The following is a 21,612-nucleotide window of genomic DNA, read 5'->3' on the forward strand; positions in this document are numbered from 1 at the left end:
TTGAGAAGAGGAGGAAAATGAAGAGAAGATAACCTAAGTTGTTCTTATTAGGTAACTGTCAACACAGCAATATATCCACATATTCTAGGGGTAAAAGTTATCATATGCATGAGTGAGTGTGTCTGTGTGAGTATGTATGTGTGTGTGTATATATATTTTTTCTAATATATATATAAATGTATATACACACACACACATACAAATATATATATACATATATACATATAAATATATATATATATATATATATATATATATATATATATATATATATATATATATATATATATATATATATATATATATATATATAGATATATATGTATATATACGTATATATATATATACATGTACTCAGTGTGTGTGTGTATGTGTGTGTGAGAAGGATTTATTTATTTCGGAGCACATAGCAGAATGCTACAGTTTCTTGCAATTGGGTTGTGGCATGTATCCGTTGTCCAGTGATTTCTTCTTATAATGGTCTTTCTTTTTCGGTATGTCTATATATGGACAAAATCCTATCAAAAACTGCAAAGAGAAAACAAAATAAGGCAATACATTATTTGCTCAAAAGTAAATTAATTAATTAGTTTAATTGGTTTAATAAACTGCCTATCCCTTTTCCCATTCTGTTGAGTTACTTGGAAATTTCAAATGAATTTAAATTTGAATATTTCCTTCTCTTAGTGTCAAATGTTTATTATTCAAATTTTAATTTAAGTTTTATTTTCATAAAAGGAGTGGCTGTGTGGTAAGTAGCTTGCTTACTAACCACATGGTTCTGGGTTCAGTCCCAGTGCATGACACCTTGGGCAAGTGTCGTCTACTATAGTCTCGGGCCGACCAAAGCCTTGTGAGTGGATTTGGTAGACGGAAGCTGAAAGAAGCCCGTTGTGTATATATATATATATATATATATATATATATATATATATATATATATATATATATATATATATATATATGTGTATATATATATATATATATGTATATATATATGTATGTGTGTGTATATGTTTGTGTGTGTGTTTGTTCCCCCAACATCGCTTGACAACCGATGGTGGTATGCTTACGTCCCCGTAACTTAGCGGTTCGGCAAAAAGAGACCGATAGAATAAGCACTAGGCTTACAAAGAATAAGTCCTGGGGTCGATTTTCTCGACTAAAGGCGGTGCTCCAGCATGGATGCAGTCAAATGACTGAAACAAGTAAAAGTGTAAGTGTATAAAAATACAGAATGTTCTCTTCAATATTTCTTACTCCAATTTCAGTTTAGATTTATCTTATCTTTTATCTCTGACTTCTTTCAGTCATTGGAGTGAGGCCTTGCTGGAGTACCACCTTGAAAGTATTAATTGAACAAATTGCTCCTAGTTCTTATTTCTAAATCTAACAGTTACTGTATTGGCCTCTTATGCTGAAGTAAGTTAAAAGGATGGGAGCAAACTGGCACCACTTGTCAAGTGGTGGGGGGAAAGAGGGAACAAACACAATCACACACACACACAGAGACACACATGACAGGATTCTTGAAGCTGAAACAGCTAGCAAGAGATCTACGGGTAAGCTGAAAATGAGATGGTTGTACAATATCCATTAGTCTCAGTTGGTCACGCATGCGAATCCACCCAGAAAGTGCAATGATGGTAACTTTTGTTAGGACCTTATGGAGGCAATGCCTGAGGACTCTACTCCAACAACCCTCCCTGGAATAGTGGGTAGGGATGATGGATGGACTGGTTGATCGATTGATTGATGGATGGATATATGACAGGCTTCCACATAGTTTATATCTTCCATATTCATTCACAAGGCATTGGTCAACCCAGAGCTATAGAGAAGACACTTGCTCAAGGTGCCTCCAGAGAAAGATTATCAATTTCAAACCTCAAAGTAAAATACAAACGTATAAAACTGATAATGTGGTGGCTTAAATAAACAAAATCCTCATACAATTGTTGAGAAACAATGGTTCTTCTTGGGTATTTTTGGAGACACACAACTATTATATCTCTTTCTCTACTTCTTCTGCAGTTCTTTCTTCTCTACTCACCCCCCTCCTCTCTCTCAATTTTATTCCACCTCCCACCCACTCCAACTCCACTTCTCAAACTAACTAAAGTATAACAGGTGAATGAACAAGCAGATTATTATATAGATGATTTTACCTTTATACTTGGATCCTTCTTTAAATATAAATATCTTGTATGAATGCTGTAATGATAAGCAAATCGATATTATATAGAATGTTCAAATGGTTTTCATAAGTGAAATACATTATTTAGTGAAACAATACTAAAATAAAGTCTAAGGAAGAAAATCAAAACAACTTTATTGGTTTATTTACAAAGGACTGAACACATAGAAATAATAGAAATAATTCATGCATTGGAATAACTTTTAAACCATGAAGAAAGGAAGTGTAATGTTTTAAGGTTTAATATCCATTAGTCTCAGTTGGTCATGCATGGAAATCCATCCAGAAAGTTCAACCATTGACCCTCTTTAGCCATTTCTCCTTCCACATCAAGCCCCTTTAGCCTCTTCTCCTTCCACATCAACCATCCTCCTAATTTAAAATATCTTAATACCCAAATGTACCATATCTTAAATACGTACTGGATACTGATGCTGGCCAAACATTTATGAGGTATGTATTTAATATCTTATCTCCCCTAGCAGGCCTTGTCATTTCCATAAGCAAACAACACTTGACAGTCTGCATCACTTCAATCATGCCTCTCAATCTTCAATTGTGATACAGATTACGACATCAGGTCTCAAATGCTGTAGTGAAAATTTATCATGTTTTCCCATGTTTCAAGGTGCTGACTAAGCATTTCAAGCAGTTCATCTGAGTGAGATGGTCTTTCACATGCCGACCCCCATTCAACCCCTTGGCTATCATCAACCCCCTGTAATTCCTCATCGACTCCTAGGGGTCTCTCAGATCCCCTTTGGCGACTCTTGTTTTAGGTAGAACCCTTTGATTCAGGGAGATGAAATGTCAACTGGTTTGGTAGGATACATGAACTGGAAGAAATGAGTATGATGAGAAGTTATTATAACAGTATAAAATGAGGTGGTGAGCAAAATTGAGCAAAATGCATAGTGACATTTGTTCTGGCTCATTATGTTTCAAGCTCAAATTCCACCAGATTCAATTTTGCTTTTTATCTTTTCTGGATCATTAAAATAAAGTAACAGTCAAGTACCAGAGTTGATGCAATCAACTAACTCTTTTCCCCTAAAATGGCTGACCCCGTGACAAAATTTGAAACCATTATATCAGTATAAAATAAGGTGAAAAAAGGAGAGATAACAATTACAGACGTTGGGACTCACAGAGTCTGTTGTAGGCTTATAGCCTACAACAGAATGAAAAGTGCTGCCCCTTTAAAAGTGTCACCTGGAGCGGACCTCCCACTAGTGAGGCTACCCATGGGACATGAAGTCACATCTGTAAATGTGACAGATATTCTATTTTGAGTTTCATGGTTAGAAAAACAATTTATTTCCCATTTCTTGAAATTTCAAATTTTATATCGCATAAACAACAATAATTGTATTTTATTGCTTTGAATGACTTACCAGAAAATAATAGCTAAATAGGTCCCAATACCTGCCAACAGATGCCACCATGCATGCAACTGGCTGATGGGGCCAAGTGTACCAAGATTCCAACGAACACTCCTGGAATAAAACAAACCAAAAAAGAAAATTTTAGGTAAATGTTTACAATGATCAAATACTGGGCAATATGGTTAAGAAGTTTGCGTTAAAATTTCATGGTTTTTTGGTTCAGTCCAATTGAATGGCAACTTGGCTAAGAGTCTTCTACTATAGCTCTAAGCCAACCAACTCCTTCTGTACATAGAAGTGTGTGTGTGTGTGTGTCTGAATATATGTATATGTAAGTGTGTGTTTATCTTTGCACCCATATAGTTGTAGGTTTAATCCCAGAGCACAGAATCTAAGTCAAGTTGTCTTTCGCTTATAACCTTGCATGCCCACTGCCTTTTGAGTGAAATTTGGTGAATAGAAACTAAAGAAAATCCCAACTGTGTGTGTGTGTGCGTGTGTGTATGCATTGGTGCAAATTTCCTGTAGGGAATTCACTAAGGGTAGATAATTCCCTAATAGGGTACATAACTTGAGACAAATTCAACCAATTGATAAACAGAGATTGATAAAATATATAGAGGCAAGGTATTGGAGGTTAATATAATCCACCAAAAATTAACACTCCATCACGGCTACTGTTCAGGAACAGAAACCAGAAAAGAGAACAAATAAGTAATGAAATTAATAAGTAATACTAACCTAATTCGTGGACAAAAGTTATTGTCAATATTCCACAATAGAAATCCAAATAAGTAAATACTCATTCCAGATATAACTAATATCAGATTGTGTTCACATTTCCTGTAAACAATAGAAAAGAAATAATTACAAATATGCAAATAGATATACATGGCTGTTATGAAAACTTTGAGCAATATTTAATTTTGAATTTTAAGTTGTTACAACATTTGTTTAAAATTTTTGTTCATTTGCTGATTATACATTTCTTTTTTTGTTCATTCTGGTATGGAGTGGACGGAAACTTATTTGAGGCAGCATTCTATGGCCAGATGACTCTAATATCGCTAACCCTTACTTATATTTCAAGTAAGGGATATTTTTTTCTTTATTCCACTGGTCATTGAAAGTAAAAAGCAGAGCAATGGGATATATTGCCAACTGAGAATGCTAACATAAAAACATGTATGTATGTATGCATGCATGCATGCATGTATGTACGTACGTACGTATTTTATCAACCTCGAGGTTGATAAAATAAATACCAGTTAAACACTGGAGTCAATGTAATCGACTAACCCATCCCCCAAAAATTCAGACCCCTCCTTGTGCCTATAGCTTTATTATTAATATTATTATTATTATTATTATTATTATTATTACTATTATTATTATTATTAGCAGCAGCAGGATTACTTACCTGATGACTTTCATTGCAAAAACCACCAGACTCACTACCAATAAACCATATGCAAACTGAAAATGAAATAACAAGTATTTTATAAATAGCTGACTGGTTTATGAATAAACATGTATTGCTAATAGAGGAAAACCAAAAGCACATTGAATGTGTGTGTGTGTGTGTGTGTATGTGTGTGTGTGTACACGCATATAAATGAGAGAGAGAGAGAGAGAGAGAGTTAGGGGGTGCAAGAAAAGAGCAAGAATAAACAAAATTGAGGAAATGGAAGGGAAAAAGTAAATGTACAAGAAAGCGGGAGGTGATAAGTAAAAAAGATCGATGGATAATGAAACTAGTGGAAGGATGTAATATTTGACAAAGCTTAACTGAAATATAAAAAGAGAAATTTAAATTATTGTAGGTTAATAACTAGTAAAATATTATTTATGATATAAAAAACATTCTTACATGCAAACACATTAAACATGCAAACCTTCAATATGTAAAGGAATTCTTTTTAATTGAGTTCAATATTTACCTAAATGTGGATGTGTATATATATGATGATTTTAGAGTGTAGAACAAAATGTGACACACTAGGCAACTTAAAAATTCAATAATTACAATGAAGGTCTGAAATGAATGGCTAGGCTTACTAAGATTATGGAAAGCTTTTGTCTGAAGTTGACGATTAGAATGTTTTTCTGTTGACAGTTTCTTGTCTGTAAGAGCGAGTTCCTCTTTGTTAAGCAGCAAATTATAGTTATTCAACAACAACAATGACAATCTTCATAATAATCCTATACAGAAGAATACATAAGGTATTTGTGAAGAGAATTTGGTGAGCCATAAATGAAAATCTAGCTACTGTAATGTTATGCAGCAAATGCAAAATTTTAACTTTCTTGTTTTTCTGTTGGATATATCGATGGCACAAATAGGGTAGATTCCATTCCAAAAAAGAAAAGAAAAAGGCATGCTGACAGCTCTAGCTACCAACCATAGAGGCTCGAAGATTATCACCTTCTTAAATGTGGCCAGGTCCTTCTTGATCAGAGCTGGAGTTCTTTGACAGTGAAGGAATGAGTCATGTGGACAAGATAAACTTGAGTCCATTTAATAGGTCTTGAATATCATGAATGACAACCCCTGAAAGCTGATAAATGTGATCACCAAGCAGGTGGTAGAGTCTATTATCAAACATGTGGTGCATGAAAACACCAGATACAATTTATACATGATGGGGAAATGTCAGTTTCTGTCCAGTAAGAACTGGAAGAACCATGTGTTCATTTGTCCTCCTGCCCACCCCGACAATATATACTCGCCAACATCATGTGGTTTCTTAGCTATCCTAATATGATTCTTCTGGATTAATGCATCTGTGGTGTGATAGGTGGCATGAATAGGTGTCATCTAACCCTATAATGCAATTGCTTCTCTGGTTACAACAGGGGCACCACTGAATCTGACGATTTGTTGAATGTATCTAGATTAATGAGTGTGCTTTGTGTCCTAGCTTTTTTTTCATATTCACTTATGTTCATAGGTGCCTGGCACCAGGTAACTACAGAATTAGAATTAGGAAGATATACTTACTTCATGAAAGACTGGGTTCTTTATCGACAAATAGACCTGCAATAAATAAATAAATAATAATAATAATAATAGTAATAATAATAATAATAATAATAATAATAATAAGTAGTAGTAGTAGTAGTAGTTTCTGATGAAAGCAAAGTGTTTCAGTAAAATTTGAGTAGGTACATCAGAAAAATTAACACTGAATATGGAGGAAGCAATAGAACTTTGGACAGGGATATTGGGGTGCCTCATAACATATAATGAAAATGTCAAATTGATCAGAATAGTTAAAACAGGATTAAACAGTACAGACAAACAAGAACCAATCTCTATAATCAGTAGCAATGTCCTGCAGCAGGTGAAGCTACCAAGTAACATCAAGAATTGTACATGTCCCTGAATATGCCTAACTCCATGAAACGTTAGAAGCTAAACATTGTTTATGAAATTTCGTTTCATTTCAGTAATATTAATGAAATGTTGTGTAAACATTGTTTATGAAATATTAATGAAATTTTAAAAAACCAAAGGTTATATGCAGCCTCTTTGAATCTTAACATAATCTTCTCTGCAAATTTATTCTGTAAACTTACCGTCACAGAATAATTTTGCAAGGGACATAACTCCAATATCCGTGTAATGAAATTAATTTAGCTTCGGAAGTTATCTTCCTTGCATTAATGGCGATAATGCGTTTCATGAGAGGAAGAGAAAAAGAGAGAGAGAGAGAGAGAGAGAGAGAGCATTTACAAGTGTAATACGATAAAGGGGGAAAAACTTCGATTGCCTCAGATTAGCTATGCAATTAATCTACGAAACCTCCCGATTTCGATACAGTATAATATCTTAAGACAAAATATGTAATAGATTTTACTTACAGCAGTAACTACGACACAATAGATAAACAAAAATATTTGTAGCCGCCTGTTCTGGTGCCCGGGTGGACTACTTATTTCTGCACTGGAACGAATAGAAACAAAATTTATGAGATACATAAATGCGAAATAACAATAAGCAAAAAAAAAAAGAAATATTAAAAAAATAATAATAATAATAATAATATTGCACTACTGGGCACTGCACACATTCTACGCAAAACACTTTCAATACAGTAACAATAAGACCATCACAGCAAACCACAGCACATACCCAAGGCACACAGAGCTGCGCTTGGTAGTGAAGTGAAAGCACGTTATAAAAATAAAACTACTGAACAGTAATAATAAAACCAATTGTATCTAATTAATCAGTTGTTTCAAATATGAAATTAAGAAAAAAAAAAACAAATGAATAATAATTAATACCAGTTAAATTAAGAAGTTTAAGTTGCTGTTACAAAACCTATTATTTAGCTCTGCACTCTCTGCAGAGAACTACGGGAAGGTCGAAGTTGGGAATCTCGCTAAGAGATCCCATCCAGAACGAGGAGATCAGGGATAGAACTGGAGTGAAGCACGTTGTCACAGAGTACCCCCACACAAAGTTATGATGGGCTGATCATGTTGCAAGGTTCACAGACAATCGGTGAACCCACATAGTAGTTGAGTGGTACCCACTTGAACGGAAGAGGCCACTTGGAAGACCTCCAATCAAGTAGGAAGACGATTGAACAAAAATGTTTGGAACAACGTGGCGGAGAATGGCGAGAGCACAAAGAGAATGGAGTGAATGCTGTGGCCAGCAGAGATGATTCAGTACCAGACAGCCAAGGTGATCCAAATGATTACATGGCTCATTCAGAACAGCTGAAAAATCTATCAGTTAAACTTCATAAACTGGGTAGGTTAATAGTAACAGTAATAGCAACAAATCTGGAACATTCATGGTCTAACCACTCTTGTGTGAATAATCCACAGAGTATGGGTATTCCCATTTCTGTCAAGTACAGAACATTAAGAATATTGACATAACATCATCATTGTTTCAATGTTCATTTTGCTATGCTTGTTGAGGGAAGTTACCATCCCTCAACTGTTTCCAAGTAAGCTAACATTTTACCATGATTGGACACGGTTCCATGAAAGATTGAAAATGAATTACACCACTAGTATGACAAAGATGCTCGTTTACAGCTATGGTGCGATTACAAGACAAAGAAACATACACATATGTTTGTGTGTGTGTATGTATGTATGCTACAGGATTCTTTCGTCTACCAAATCCACCCACAAAGGGTTGGTCAACCAGAGGGTATAGCAGAAAAAAACTTGCCCAAGGTGCCATGCTGTGAGACTGAACCAGAAACCATGTGGTTGGGAAGCATCTGTCTTTATATTCTGAGTTCAAATGCTGCCGAGGTCAACTTTGCCTTTTGTTCTTTTGGAGTCAATAAAATAAGTACCAGTTGAGTACTGGAGTCGATGCGATTGACTTGCCCCATTCCTCAAAACTGCTAGTCTTGTGCCAAAATTTGAATTCAAATTATGGATCCTTCATTACTAAGGATGAAATACAAATGGAAAAAAGAGTCTTCTGTCACTTAAACTTTTTTGTAAACAACTGTGTAAAGTACAGTTCTATATTTAAGAGATGAGGAATTCTGTACATTATTTACATTCGACGGATATTTGTCCTCATCTTATTTGTTGTTAACACATTTCAGCTGATATACCCTCCAGCCTTCTTCAGGTGTCTTGGGGAAATTTCGAACCTGGGTTCTCACTCCTAAAGTATTTTTCAATGCTATTGTTATTATTATTATTATTACTATTATTATTATTATTGTTATTGCTCAGGTCACTGCTTGGAGTCGAACTCGGAATGTTGGGGTTAGTAGCCCACACTCTTAACCACTATGCCATATGCCAGTGATCTGAACAATAATAATAATAATAATAATAATAATAATAATAATAATAACATGGTTTCTGGTTCAGTCTCACAGCATGGCACCTTGGGCAAGTTTTTTTCTGCTATACCCTCTGGTTGACCAAACAAGATGAGGACAAATAACCGTTGAATGTAAACTTTGTAAAGTGCTCCACACTGTACAGTACATCAGCTAATCCATGACCACTGGATGGTCTATAGAGCATGCTAGATGAGAAAAATTTGTTAGTTCCTTTGCCAATCCTCTTCAATTTCTTAGAGGTAAGAGACACTGTGACTAGGCCCTCACAGCCTTCACACAGTACTGTGTAGCTGCTCTGAGAGTAATATAAAGAATGATAGATCAATTTACCCCAGTATTTGACTGGTATTTTATCACCACTCCTCTCCCTGAGAAGGATGAAAGGCACAGGTGAATTTAAATGATAGATCAATTTACTCCAGTATTTAACTTGTATTTTATTATCCCCGGAAAAAAAAAACGAAAAGCAAAGTTGCCTTTGTAAGGATTTCAACTCAATGCAAAAAACCAAAATAATTACTGCAAGGCATTTATTTGCCTGTTGCTCTAATAGCTCAGCTAATTAAGTGTTTTAGGTTAATAAACTACATTTGTTAATTAAAATGTTTGTTTATTGCTTTGTTGCAGTTTCCATCTGTTATTTAGAATATCAAACTGTTACCATAAGAATAATTAAGAACTGATATTTGAAACAAAAGTAGAGTCAATACCTAAATATGTTCTAATCAGTCTGTTTGATTCCAATATAGCAGAAGGAAGTTAATTAGCTGAGCTGATAAGCTAATTAGCTTAGTTGATAATCTAATTAACTTAGCTGTTAATTTATTAGGAGAGTTCGGTAAGCTTGATTGCCATGATTAGAAAAGAATATTTTGGGAGCTTTGCCCAACATGTGGGAATGAATAACTTAGATGTGCCATGAACCCTAGAGCTCATAAGTCCAGAGCTTACCCTGGATTCCATAGTGTAAAAGTGACTGACATCACTACACATCCCACTGGACAAGGTGCTAGTCTACCACGGGGTTAGCTTTCCCAGTTATTGCTGGAACACATTTATAGCTCTCACCCACATTCCCTATTCATCTGATCTTGCTTCCAGTGACACAGTTCTTTTGTTCCCCCAAATGTAAAAAGTCCTTAATGGAAAACGTTTAGCAGATGTGGATGAGGTGAAGAAAAAAACAACTGAGGTGTTAAAAAGCATCACTTTGCAAGAGTCCCAGAACTGCTTTGAACAGTGGAAAACGTGTCTGGACTGATGCATTGCTTCAAATAAAAAAATACTTTGAAGGCGATAAAAGTGTAAACGTGTCAAACAAAGTGAATAAAATAATGTTGCAAAATTCTAGTTTCTTTTGGGTTCCACCTAGTGTGTGTGTGTGTGTATATATATATATATATATATATATATATATATATATATATATATATATATATATATATATATATATATATATATATGTCCTTTAAATTTGAAATCTTAATTGTTGATATGGCATGGTATGTCACAAGTGTCTGTATAATGTCTTTTTTGTCATTTTGGTTATAAAAGAAACAGATTAATCAACGGAATACAGTGTCTGCAAGCTGATGAGTACCTCATATTCCCCTCCATTTTCTTATTGCTATATATATATATATATATATATATATATATATATATATATATATATATATATATACATATAGACATATATATGCACATAAATACATACATGTATATATGAACATATAGGTAAACAGACAGACAGAAAGACAGATAGATGTATTTTATATATGGCAAGCTTCCACACAATTTTCATCCACTAAATTCACTGATAAAGACACTGGTCGACCCGGAGCTATAGTAGAAGATACTTGCCCAAGGTGTTGCGCAACGGTGCAAAATCTGAAGCCGTATGGTTGCTTGTACCGATAAAAACGAAAAATCCCCTTAAACACACATGCACTGATGCTCGTTATAGTTTGTTTTAAATATAATATAGTTTAACCTAGTTCTATAGTTAAACAGCATGAAGTCTAGAAATTCTAATGTCCTAGACTTACCCCCATCACCCTTCCTGATGTTCTACATTGTAATGAAATATTTTATCAAAAGTTCAGCCCGCCAGTGTATGGTTACTTGTACCCTCGGAAGAACAACAGCGATGGAAAGGTCAATGTGCTTTAAACTCCCCTTCGAGAGATTTTGTCCCAATTTCCAATTCAAACATTTCATTTAATTCAAGCAGTCAGTATTAAAAACATGGTTCCATGCTATTATGTACGTGTGTAACATGGTGGAGGGAGACACAGTGATACACACACACACACATGCATGCACATACACATGCATAGATGCACATGTACACATACACATGAGTAAAAAATGTACTCAATCTCACTAACATATTTATATGTGTGTGTGTGTGTGTGTGTGTGTGTGTGTGCATGTGTGAGTGTGTGCATATATTCTTTTATTTTTTCACTTGTTTCAGTCATCTGACGGTGGCCAGGCTGGAGCACCACCTTGAAGGGTTCAAGCCAATCTAATCGACCCCAGGACTTATTTTTTTTTTAAGACTAGTACTTATTCTATCGGTCTCTTTTGCTGAGCCACTAAGTTACGTGGACATAAACACAACAAGACTGGTCATCAAGCGGTGATGATGGGGGACAAACAGAGAAACAAAGACACACACACATAGATATATACATATATATATGTATATATATATATATATATATATATATATATATATATGAAGAAAAAAATATATAAAAAAGGGTTTGTATGATCGTGTATAGAGGAATATATTATTTAAAAGAGTTCCAACTCTGTCTGTTTTTTATGTTTTATTCATATTCTTATAAAATTAATGTGGGATATAGAATATGGAATATATAATATAAATAGTAAAATAAAATGAAGTTTTGAATGTCTTATTGAATATATGAAATATTGAGTATTAAATATAGAGTATTAAATATATAAAGACTAGCATACTTTCCTGCCACATGGCAGTCATCAAGGTCCTGTCTGACAGATATATACTAGCAGAGATACCTGGCATTGCTCGAGATTAAAATCACATAGTTTGTATACAATATATTACAGTTATGTTGAAACAGGTGATATGGGAAAGTGCAGCATTGACAACAAAATATTTGTGGAGTAAATGATGGGCTAATTCCACTAAGCAACATGCTATGTGTCTTTTTGGAGTATTTCAGGCCCTAACCAGTGGGGGTTATGTGAAATTTGAATGCACCAAGAAGCTGTCAGTGGATATACTCTCTTTTGCAGCAGTCGGCGCTGTGTCTATCAAGACCCATCATCTGAAATGTTGACACCTCCTTCGGGTTTATTGTCCCACATCACTCATAAAGTAGATTTGGAGAAACTGTGGTTGTTCATTTGTGGGTAACAGGGAACCAATGCGGTGATAGACTTGCCCTTGGTGTGGGGGTGTTTCTCTGCAAATGGCACTCGCAATTTATATGTGATAGATGGTAGAATGAATGCAGAGATGTACCAAAATATTTTGAACAATAATTTATGGGACTCTGTAGAAAAGCTCTAGCTTTGTGAAGGGTGGGTTTTACAACAGGATAACGACCCTAAGCACACGGCGAAGTCTACCAAAAATGGATTGTCAATCACAATATAAAATTATTAGAATGGCCAAGCCAGTCACCTGACTTGAACCCCATTGAAAATTTGTGGTGTTATATGAAAATTAAAACTCATTCAAGAGCCTCAATGTGCATTCCAGATTTGAAAAAAATTTGGCAAGAAGAATGGGGAAAAATTCCTAAAGAAAGATGTGAGTCATTGATTAAGAACAACAAGAAGAGATTGGTTGAAGTGGAACTGAATAATGGTTATGCTACGAAGGATTAAATCAGAATTATCAGTTATTTATATTCTGTACGAATACTCTTTCCACCCCTAAATATTTATATTTGTATATAAATTCATTAGTTACGATAATTTATTAGTTTCTTTTGCATATTCTTAGTTTATGCATGTATCCCATTTATGTTCATTAGAAATGAAATAAATAAAGAATTTTGACATGTACGAATATTATTTCCTCCCACTGTATATACATGCATATATATATATATATATATATACATGCATATATATATATATATATATATATATATATATATATATATATATATATATATATACACATATATACACATATATGTACACATATATATATACATATATATATATATACATATATATACACATATATATGTACACATATATATATACATATATATATATATATATACATATATATATATATATACATATATATATATATGTACATATATATATGTACATATATATATGTACATATATATATGTACATATATATATATATATATATATATATATATATATATATATATATACATACATATATCATCATCATCATCGTTTAACGTCCGCTTTCCATGCTAGCATGGGTTGGACGATTTGACTGAGGACTGGTGAAACCGGATGGCAACACCAGGCTCCAGTCTAATTTGGCAGAGTTTCTACAGCTGGATGCCCTTCCTAACGCCAACCACTCAGAGAGTGTAGTGGGTACTTTTACGTGTCACCCGCACGAAAACGGCCACGCTCAAAATGGTGTATCTCATGTGCCACCCGCACAAGAACCAGTCCAGGGGCACTGGCAACGATCTTACTTGGCTTGCCGGGTCTTCTCACGCACAGCACATTTCCAAAGGTCTCGGTCAGTGGTCATCGCCTCGGTGAGGCCCAATGTACGAAGGTCTTGCCTCACCACCTCAGCCCAGGTCTTCCTGGGCCTACCTCTTCCACGGGTTCCCTCAACTGTTAGGGTGTGGCACTTTTTCACACAGCTATCCTCATCCATTCTCACCACATGTCCATACCAGCGCAATCGTCTCTCTTGCACACCACAACTGATGCTTCTAATGTTCAGCTTTTCTCTCAAGATACTTACACTCTGATGGGTATTCACATTGACATTACACATCCAACGGAGCATACTGGCTTCATTCCTTGCGAGCTTACGTATGTCCTCAGCAGTTACAGCCCATGTGTCACTGCCATGTAGCATGGCTGTTCGTACGCATGCGTCATACAGTCTGCCTTTTACTCTGAGTGAGAGTCCCTTTGTCGCCAGCAGGGGTAAGAGCTCTCTAAACTTTGCCCAGGCTATATGTATATATATAAATACATATATATATATATATACATATATATATATACATATATATATATATATATACACATATATATACATATATATATATATACATATATACACATATATATATATATATATACATATACATATATATATATACACATATATATATACAAATATATATATACACACACACATATATACATACACACATATATATACATATATATACATATATACACATATATATATACATATACATATATATATATACACACATATATATATACATATACATATATATATATACACACACATATATATATATATATATACATATATATATACACACACATATATACATATATATATATATACACACATATATATATATATACATATATACATATATATATATATATATATATATATATACATATGAATAACACACATATATATACATACACATAAATATATATATATATATATATATATACATATATACATATATATATATATATATATATATATATATATATATATATATATATATCCATATATATAAATATACACATATACATATATATATGCATATGTGTGTGTATATATATATATGTACACACACACACACCTATATATTTATGACAGGCTGACAGGCTTCTTTCAGTTTCTGTCTACCAAATTGACTCACAAGGCTTTGGTCGGCCTGAGGCTGTATCCCAAGGTGTCATGCAGTGGGACAGAATAATGTGGTTGAGAAGCCAGCTTCTTACCACACAGCTATGCACACACACACACACACGTGTGTGTGTGCGTATGGGTGGATGTTTGCATATTGCATATTTATATGCATTTGTGAGTGTGTTAGTGTACACGTACACACATAAGTATTCACTCGTAGCTACTCACACATCCATACATACATACATACATACAGACACAAAAAGCATTCATTCACAATGGGACTTAAGGCCACTCTCTCTCACTCCTTTCTTTCTATCACACACACACATATGCACATACACACACACCCTAACACAAACTGAAAGCATATACACAGTAACACATCACAGGCACATACAAAATAAAAACTACAGCACTGAAAGAAGCCACTGGCCTCACACACACAGACACACACACAGAGACACACACACACACACACACACACACACACACACATCACTAGCATTACTATCACCGCCAAACAAATTAGAGTTTGATTAAATAATCAAAAGCATTTTACAAAATTGTGGAAACTTTGGATGCAAGTAATCCATTGCACATGTCTTAAGACTGAAGCAGAAAGGGAACGATTTGGCAAACTGAAAAGTTTGCCACCATTGACACATAACTACAGCAGTGTATTGTACGTATATCAAATTTCAGGAACAGCTGCTCTGATACAACATCTGGGGAGTTGAGTTTATAAGGAAATGGAAGGTGCAGCTGCATGTATACTTGCTGATACCACTGATATAAAACCCTGGGACAGTTTTAACAAGAAGCACCATGTTTTATCGATGTTGTTGCTGTTTTTGTTATTGTTAATTTTGTAGTTGTTATTGTTGTTGTTGTGGTGGTGATGGTGATGGTGGTTGAGGTTACTGTTGTTGTTGTTGCTATGGTTGTTGTAGTTGTTAATGTTGCTGTTGTTGTTGGTGGTGGTGGTTGTGTCGCTGTAGCTGTTGTTGTTGCTGCTGATGGTGTTATCATTACTGCTGTTGTTATAGTTATTTTTGTGTGCTGCTTCTGTTGCTGTTGTCACTGCTGCTGCTTGGTTATTGATTCTCTGTTACTGATTCTCGTTTTTGTTGTTATTATGAAAGCATATGATTTCTCATCATCATAATAATAATACAGTTCTATATTTAAGAGATGAGGAATTATGTACATTATTTACATTTGACAGATATTTGTCCTCATCTTGTTTGTTGTTAACACAACATTTCGGCTGATATACCCTCCAGCCTTCATCAGGTGTCTTGGGGAAATTTCGAGCCTGGGTTCTCATTCCTAAGGTATTTTTCAATGTTATTATTATTATTATTATTATTATTATTATTATTATTATTGTTCAGATCACTGGCATATGGCATAGTGGTTAAGAGTGTGGGCTACTAACCCCAACATTCCGAGTTCGACTCCAAGCAGTGACCTGAGCAATAACAATAATAATAATAATAGTAATAATAATAATAATAACAATAGCATTGAAAAATACTTTAGGAGTGAGAACCCAGGTTTGAAATTTCCCCAAGACACCTGATGAAGGCTGGAGGGTATATCAGCTGAAACGTGTTAACAACAAACAAGATGAGGACAAATATGTCAAATGGAAATAATGTAAAAGAATAATAATTTAAAATTTTGGCACATGGCCAGCGATTTGGGGGGAGGTGGTAAGTCAATTACATTGACTGCAGTGCTCAACTGGAACATATTTTATCAACCCCAAAAGGATGACCAGTGAAGATAACCTCCGCAGAATTTGAACGAAGCATTTTGCCCGACTCTAGCAGCTCACTGCTTTTCATCATAATCCTTTCTACTAAAGGAACAAGGCCTGAAATTTTGGGGGCGGGGACAAGTCGATTGACTAGTACATTGACCGCAGTGTAAGGATGAAAGATAAAGTCAACCTTGGCAGAATTTGAACTCAGAATGTAAAGACAGACGAAATGCCACTAAGCATTTTGCTTGGCGTGCTAACAATTCTGTCAGCTTGTTGTCCTACTGCCCTTCAATATAATAATAATAATTATCATTCAAATGTCCATTTTTCCATGCTTGTACATACTGGACAGAGCTTATTACTTTGAAGCAAGGAAATGTTTCTCCATGGCAAGAATACTGGAAACGAATTAACCTGCTTCTATGACAGAGAAACGACTGCCATGTAATGACAAGACAAACAGACACACAGAAATACACAATCACACACATACATACAAACATACGCACATGTGTATACACACATACATATATACAAGAGTGTGTATGTACTAGCACTCCATCAGTTACAAAGAGGGTGGGGTTCCAGTTGATCTAATCAATGGAACAGTCAGCTCATGTAATTAACATGTAAGTGGCTGAACACTCTCAAACATGGATATCCTCTACATAGTCCTCAGGGAGATTCAGTGTGATGCAGGATGCGACAAGGCTGGCCTTTGAATTATGGGTACAACTCATTTTTGGCAGTTGAGTAGGCTGAAGCAATGTGAAATAAAGTGTCTTGCTCAAGGATACAATGTGCCACCAAGAATCAAACTCACAACCTTACAATCTTGAGGTGAATACCCTAACCACAATGAACAAATTAATATACACAAAATGAGGTTCTTTCAAGTTTCTGTCTCTCGAATTCATTCACAAAGCATTGGTCAGCTCAAGACTATATCTGAAAGCACTTTCCCAACACGCCATGCAGTGGGGCTGAATCTGAAATCCTGTGACTGATAAGCAACATTTTTAATCACACAACCACACCTGTGACTGATTTCTTCAATTAAAAACATTTGATTTTATCTTGAAAACCTTGAGTCCATTATATCTTCTTCTTCTTTTGTGTGTTAGTTGCAAAACATGTGTGCATGCACAAATTACAACTTTAAGGGAACATTGATCATAGGATTGCTCAATTAGAGACGACCTGGGGCTAAACAACAACTCTTTATGCATTTAACTAATCACTGCAATATATATTTACTTAAATCCATATAAGTAATAGTGATGGTGGTGGTAGCAGCAGCAGCATATGGCAAATATAAAGAAGAGAGAATGTTCAATATTAGGATGGTAGAACGTGTTCATGGTAATTAATATCCAGTAATAAACTTGAAATGTGTGTGTGTGTGTGTGTGTGTGTGTGTTGAGTTTGGGCATGTATTTGAATTTGTGAGTGTATTTGTGTGTGTATGCATGTGATTGCATGAGACTGTGTTTCTGAGTGTATGTATTAGTGTTTTTAAGCACGTTTGTGTAAATTTTTAAGTACGTATGTACTTGTGTGTGTGAGGGAGAGAGAGAGAGAAAGAGAGTGTTTGGGTGTATTTGTTTGTGTGATAGCTGTAAATCTACACCAACAACTATGATCTCATGTATATGTGGTATCATAAGGAGGCAGCAGCAACAATATGAAAGAATGCACTTTAAATCTTATACATAATCCATGCTAGATACGGATTTGAACTCCATGTAAATGTACACAAAGCAACTGTACCCATACACAAACACAAACACATGAACAACCAAGGAGGGGAATGAGTGAGGGAGTTCATGCATGAGAGGAAGAAAGAGAGTGGAGGAAAGTTTTAGCAAAGCAAGTTTAGGTTAGAGTTAATGTGGGTTTGATGGAATTTGGATGAGTGCCAAACTGTGAGACCACAAATATTATGTTCATTCCTAGTGAAATAACTACAAGAGAAGTTCTTAGCTTAAAACAAACCATTCTGCTTGCATTTGTTTATCTGGAGAAGGTCTTTCATAGGGTACTTTACTCTGAAGTTAAATGATAGCAAAGGAAAACTTGATCTTGATAGGTTGTGAGAAGTGTACAAGTCATTAAAGGTTACTTTTGCAGTAAATTCAGTTAAGAATTTTATGTACAAATAGATGGTCCCCAGTTCTCTGTCCTCAGCCCCCTTTCATTCATTATAGTATTAGGAACTTTTATATACTCATTACATGGCTTTGTTTCCTAGATGTGTGGTTCAGGCTCAGGCCCACTGCATCTTGGGCAAGTGCCTTCTACTGCAGAACCATGCTGACCAAACCTTGTTAGTCATCATCATCATCATCGTTTAACGTCCGCTTTCCATGCTAGCATGGGTTGGACGATTTGACGAGGACTGGTGAACCAGATGGCTACACCAGGCTCCAATCTGATTTGGCAGAGTTTCTACAGCTGGATGCCCTTCCTAACGCCAACAACTCCAAGAGTGTAGTGGGTGCTTTTACGTGCCATCGGCACGAAGGCCAGTCAGGCGGTACTGGCAACGGCCATGCTCAAAATGGTGTATTTACATGCCACCTGCACAGGAGCCAGTCCAGCGGCACTGGCAATGATCTCGCTCGAATGTCTTTACACGTGCCACCAGCACAAGTGCCAGGAAGGCAACACTGGGCACAGGTGCCATCACGGTAAATGAAAAGTGAAAGAAGCCCATCTTCTATGTGTGTGTGTATTCTTGTGTGTATGAATATGAGTGTACATGTGTTTGTATGTATGTATAAATATGTGTGTATATGTATGTGTACACATCCCATTGTCTTGGCATCACTTGATGTTTGTAAACAAGTGTAACTATCATAAAAGCAACATCGTTCATTTAAAATCTTCCATGAGAATCATGTCCAGCCATGGGGAAGAGAGCATGCTGACAGAAAACTTACAATCTCCTCTCCTCATTCAAGCATCATGAATATATAACCAACATCAAATTAACATGAGTTTACACACATCTACAGATTTATACTTGAAAGACAACCAAGATGATTAGCTTCAATTCCATTATTTATAAAGCATTACTTTCATCTCTTATTCTATTTGTTTCAGTCATTTGACTACGGCCATGCTGGAGCACTACCTTTAGTCGAACAAATCGACTCCAGGACTTATTCATTGTATCGGTCTCTTTTGTCAAGCAATGGTGGTAGGACAAACACAAACATATAAATATATATATGTGATGAGCTTTTTTCAGTTTCTGTCTACCAAATCTATTCACAAGGCTTTGGTCGGCCCAAGGCTATAGAAGACACTTGCCCAAGGTGCTACTCAGTGGGACTGAACCCAGAACCATGTGGTTGGTAAGCAAGCTACTTACAACACAGCCACTCCTGTGAGATTTTCTAACTAGTTACTTTGCGTGTTGCAAGATCAGTGACTGATTGTCACTTATCTTTCTATATATTGTGAGCTGGAGTGGATTACTGCTATCTCTAGCAGACGGGTGTCCACCATTAAGGATGGACACAAATAGCCCTAAACTGTATGGTCACGTGGTCCCATCATATGCTAGAAGATGGTAGGGGTTCAGTCTTCTGCTTGCAATATATACTGGGTGAATATTACATTGATAACCAGCTGGAGGAGGCTCCTCCTGGGGTTAAAAATGGTAGTAACATCAGTTCCTGCAGAACAGCCACATTGATGTAGTGATAAACGTTACTTCTGAGTTTATTAAGTTTTCCTTATTCAATTATAACAACTGTTGAACTCTCCTTAACATTAAACCACTCAGCTGCGAAATATTTTATTCAGCAAGCAAGCCAATGTAAGTGGCTTAACATTGGTTAGATCTATGATGTGGAGTCAGAAGAATGCTGTGCATTTATCCTTAGGGTCATAAAAACACAGAGATAAACAAATTAGTTGTTTAATAAGAAAGAAAATGGTTTGAACTCATAACCTTCATGTCAGAATTTCAACATCTTGACAGATTATAGTTATATATTTAGTTATAATTACATTTAGGAATAATTATATGGTTATAATTAACAAACGTAACTCTGTGGGCACATTTTTAAAGTTTAATTGCATAGGTGTACAATGCCAAAGATATAATGTTTTTCTGTTGTTGTTGTTGTTGTTATTGCTGATTTTGTTTTAAATGAAATGATAACAGCTTAATACTAAAAGACACCACATCATGTGCAGACACACACAAATCCCTGCAAATTTTTAAAAATGTCTATTATTGTAATTATATACTGCTAAAGGATAAATACAGGGCCACTAAGAAAATTTTCTTTCCTTTACTTTTGTAAACAGCCAACCTGAAGAGTGGATGAATCAATATTGTGTGGTATGACATTGTGGAGGCGCAATGGCCCAGTGGTTAGGGCAGCGGACTCGCGGTCATAGGATCGCGGTTTCGATTCCCAGACCGGGCGTTGTGAGTGTTTATTGAGCGAAAACACCTAAAGCTCCACGAGGCTCCGGCAGGGGATGGTGGCGAACCCTGCTGTACTCTTTCACCACAACTTTCTCTCACTCTTACTTCCTGT

At 35.4% G+C, this 21,612-nt stretch overlaps 1 protein-coding gene across 1 annotated transcript in view; it reads right to left on the bottom strand.

Annotated features, from left to right (window-relative positions):
- Window positions 1-315: 315 nt before the first annotated feature.
- The window catches only part of LOC106875453 (alkaline ceramidase 3-like), a 112,375-nt gene continuing 91,078 nt past the window's right edge, over window positions 316-21,612 (bottom strand). The window contains exons 4-10 of the mRNA XM_089357802.1: window positions 7,447-7,528; window positions 6,584-6,619; window positions 5,003-5,058; window positions 4,324-4,425; window positions 3,592-3,693; window positions 2,169-2,214; window positions 316-528 (exon numbers count right to left, since the gene is read on the bottom strand). Of these exons, the coding sequence (XP_089213928.1) occupies window positions 418-528; window positions 2,169-2,214; window positions 3,592-3,693; window positions 4,324-4,425; window positions 5,003-5,058; window positions 6,584-6,619; window positions 7,447-7,528 (535 nt within the window). The 3' untranslated portion in view covers window positions 316-417. The remainder of the gene's footprint in view (window positions 529-2,168; window positions 2,215-3,591; window positions 3,694-4,323; window positions 4,426-5,002; window positions 5,059-6,583; window positions 6,620-7,446; window positions 7,529-21,612) is intronic.

This window comes from Octopus bimaculoides, chromosome 9 (assembly GCF_046866305.1).
Source record: "Octopus bimaculoides isolate indiv1 chromosome 9, ASM4686630v1, whole genome shotgun sequence".
In the NCBI taxonomy this organism is placed as follows: domain Eukaryota; kingdom Metazoa; phylum Mollusca; class Cephalopoda; order Octopoda; family Octopodidae; genus Octopus; species Octopus bimaculoides.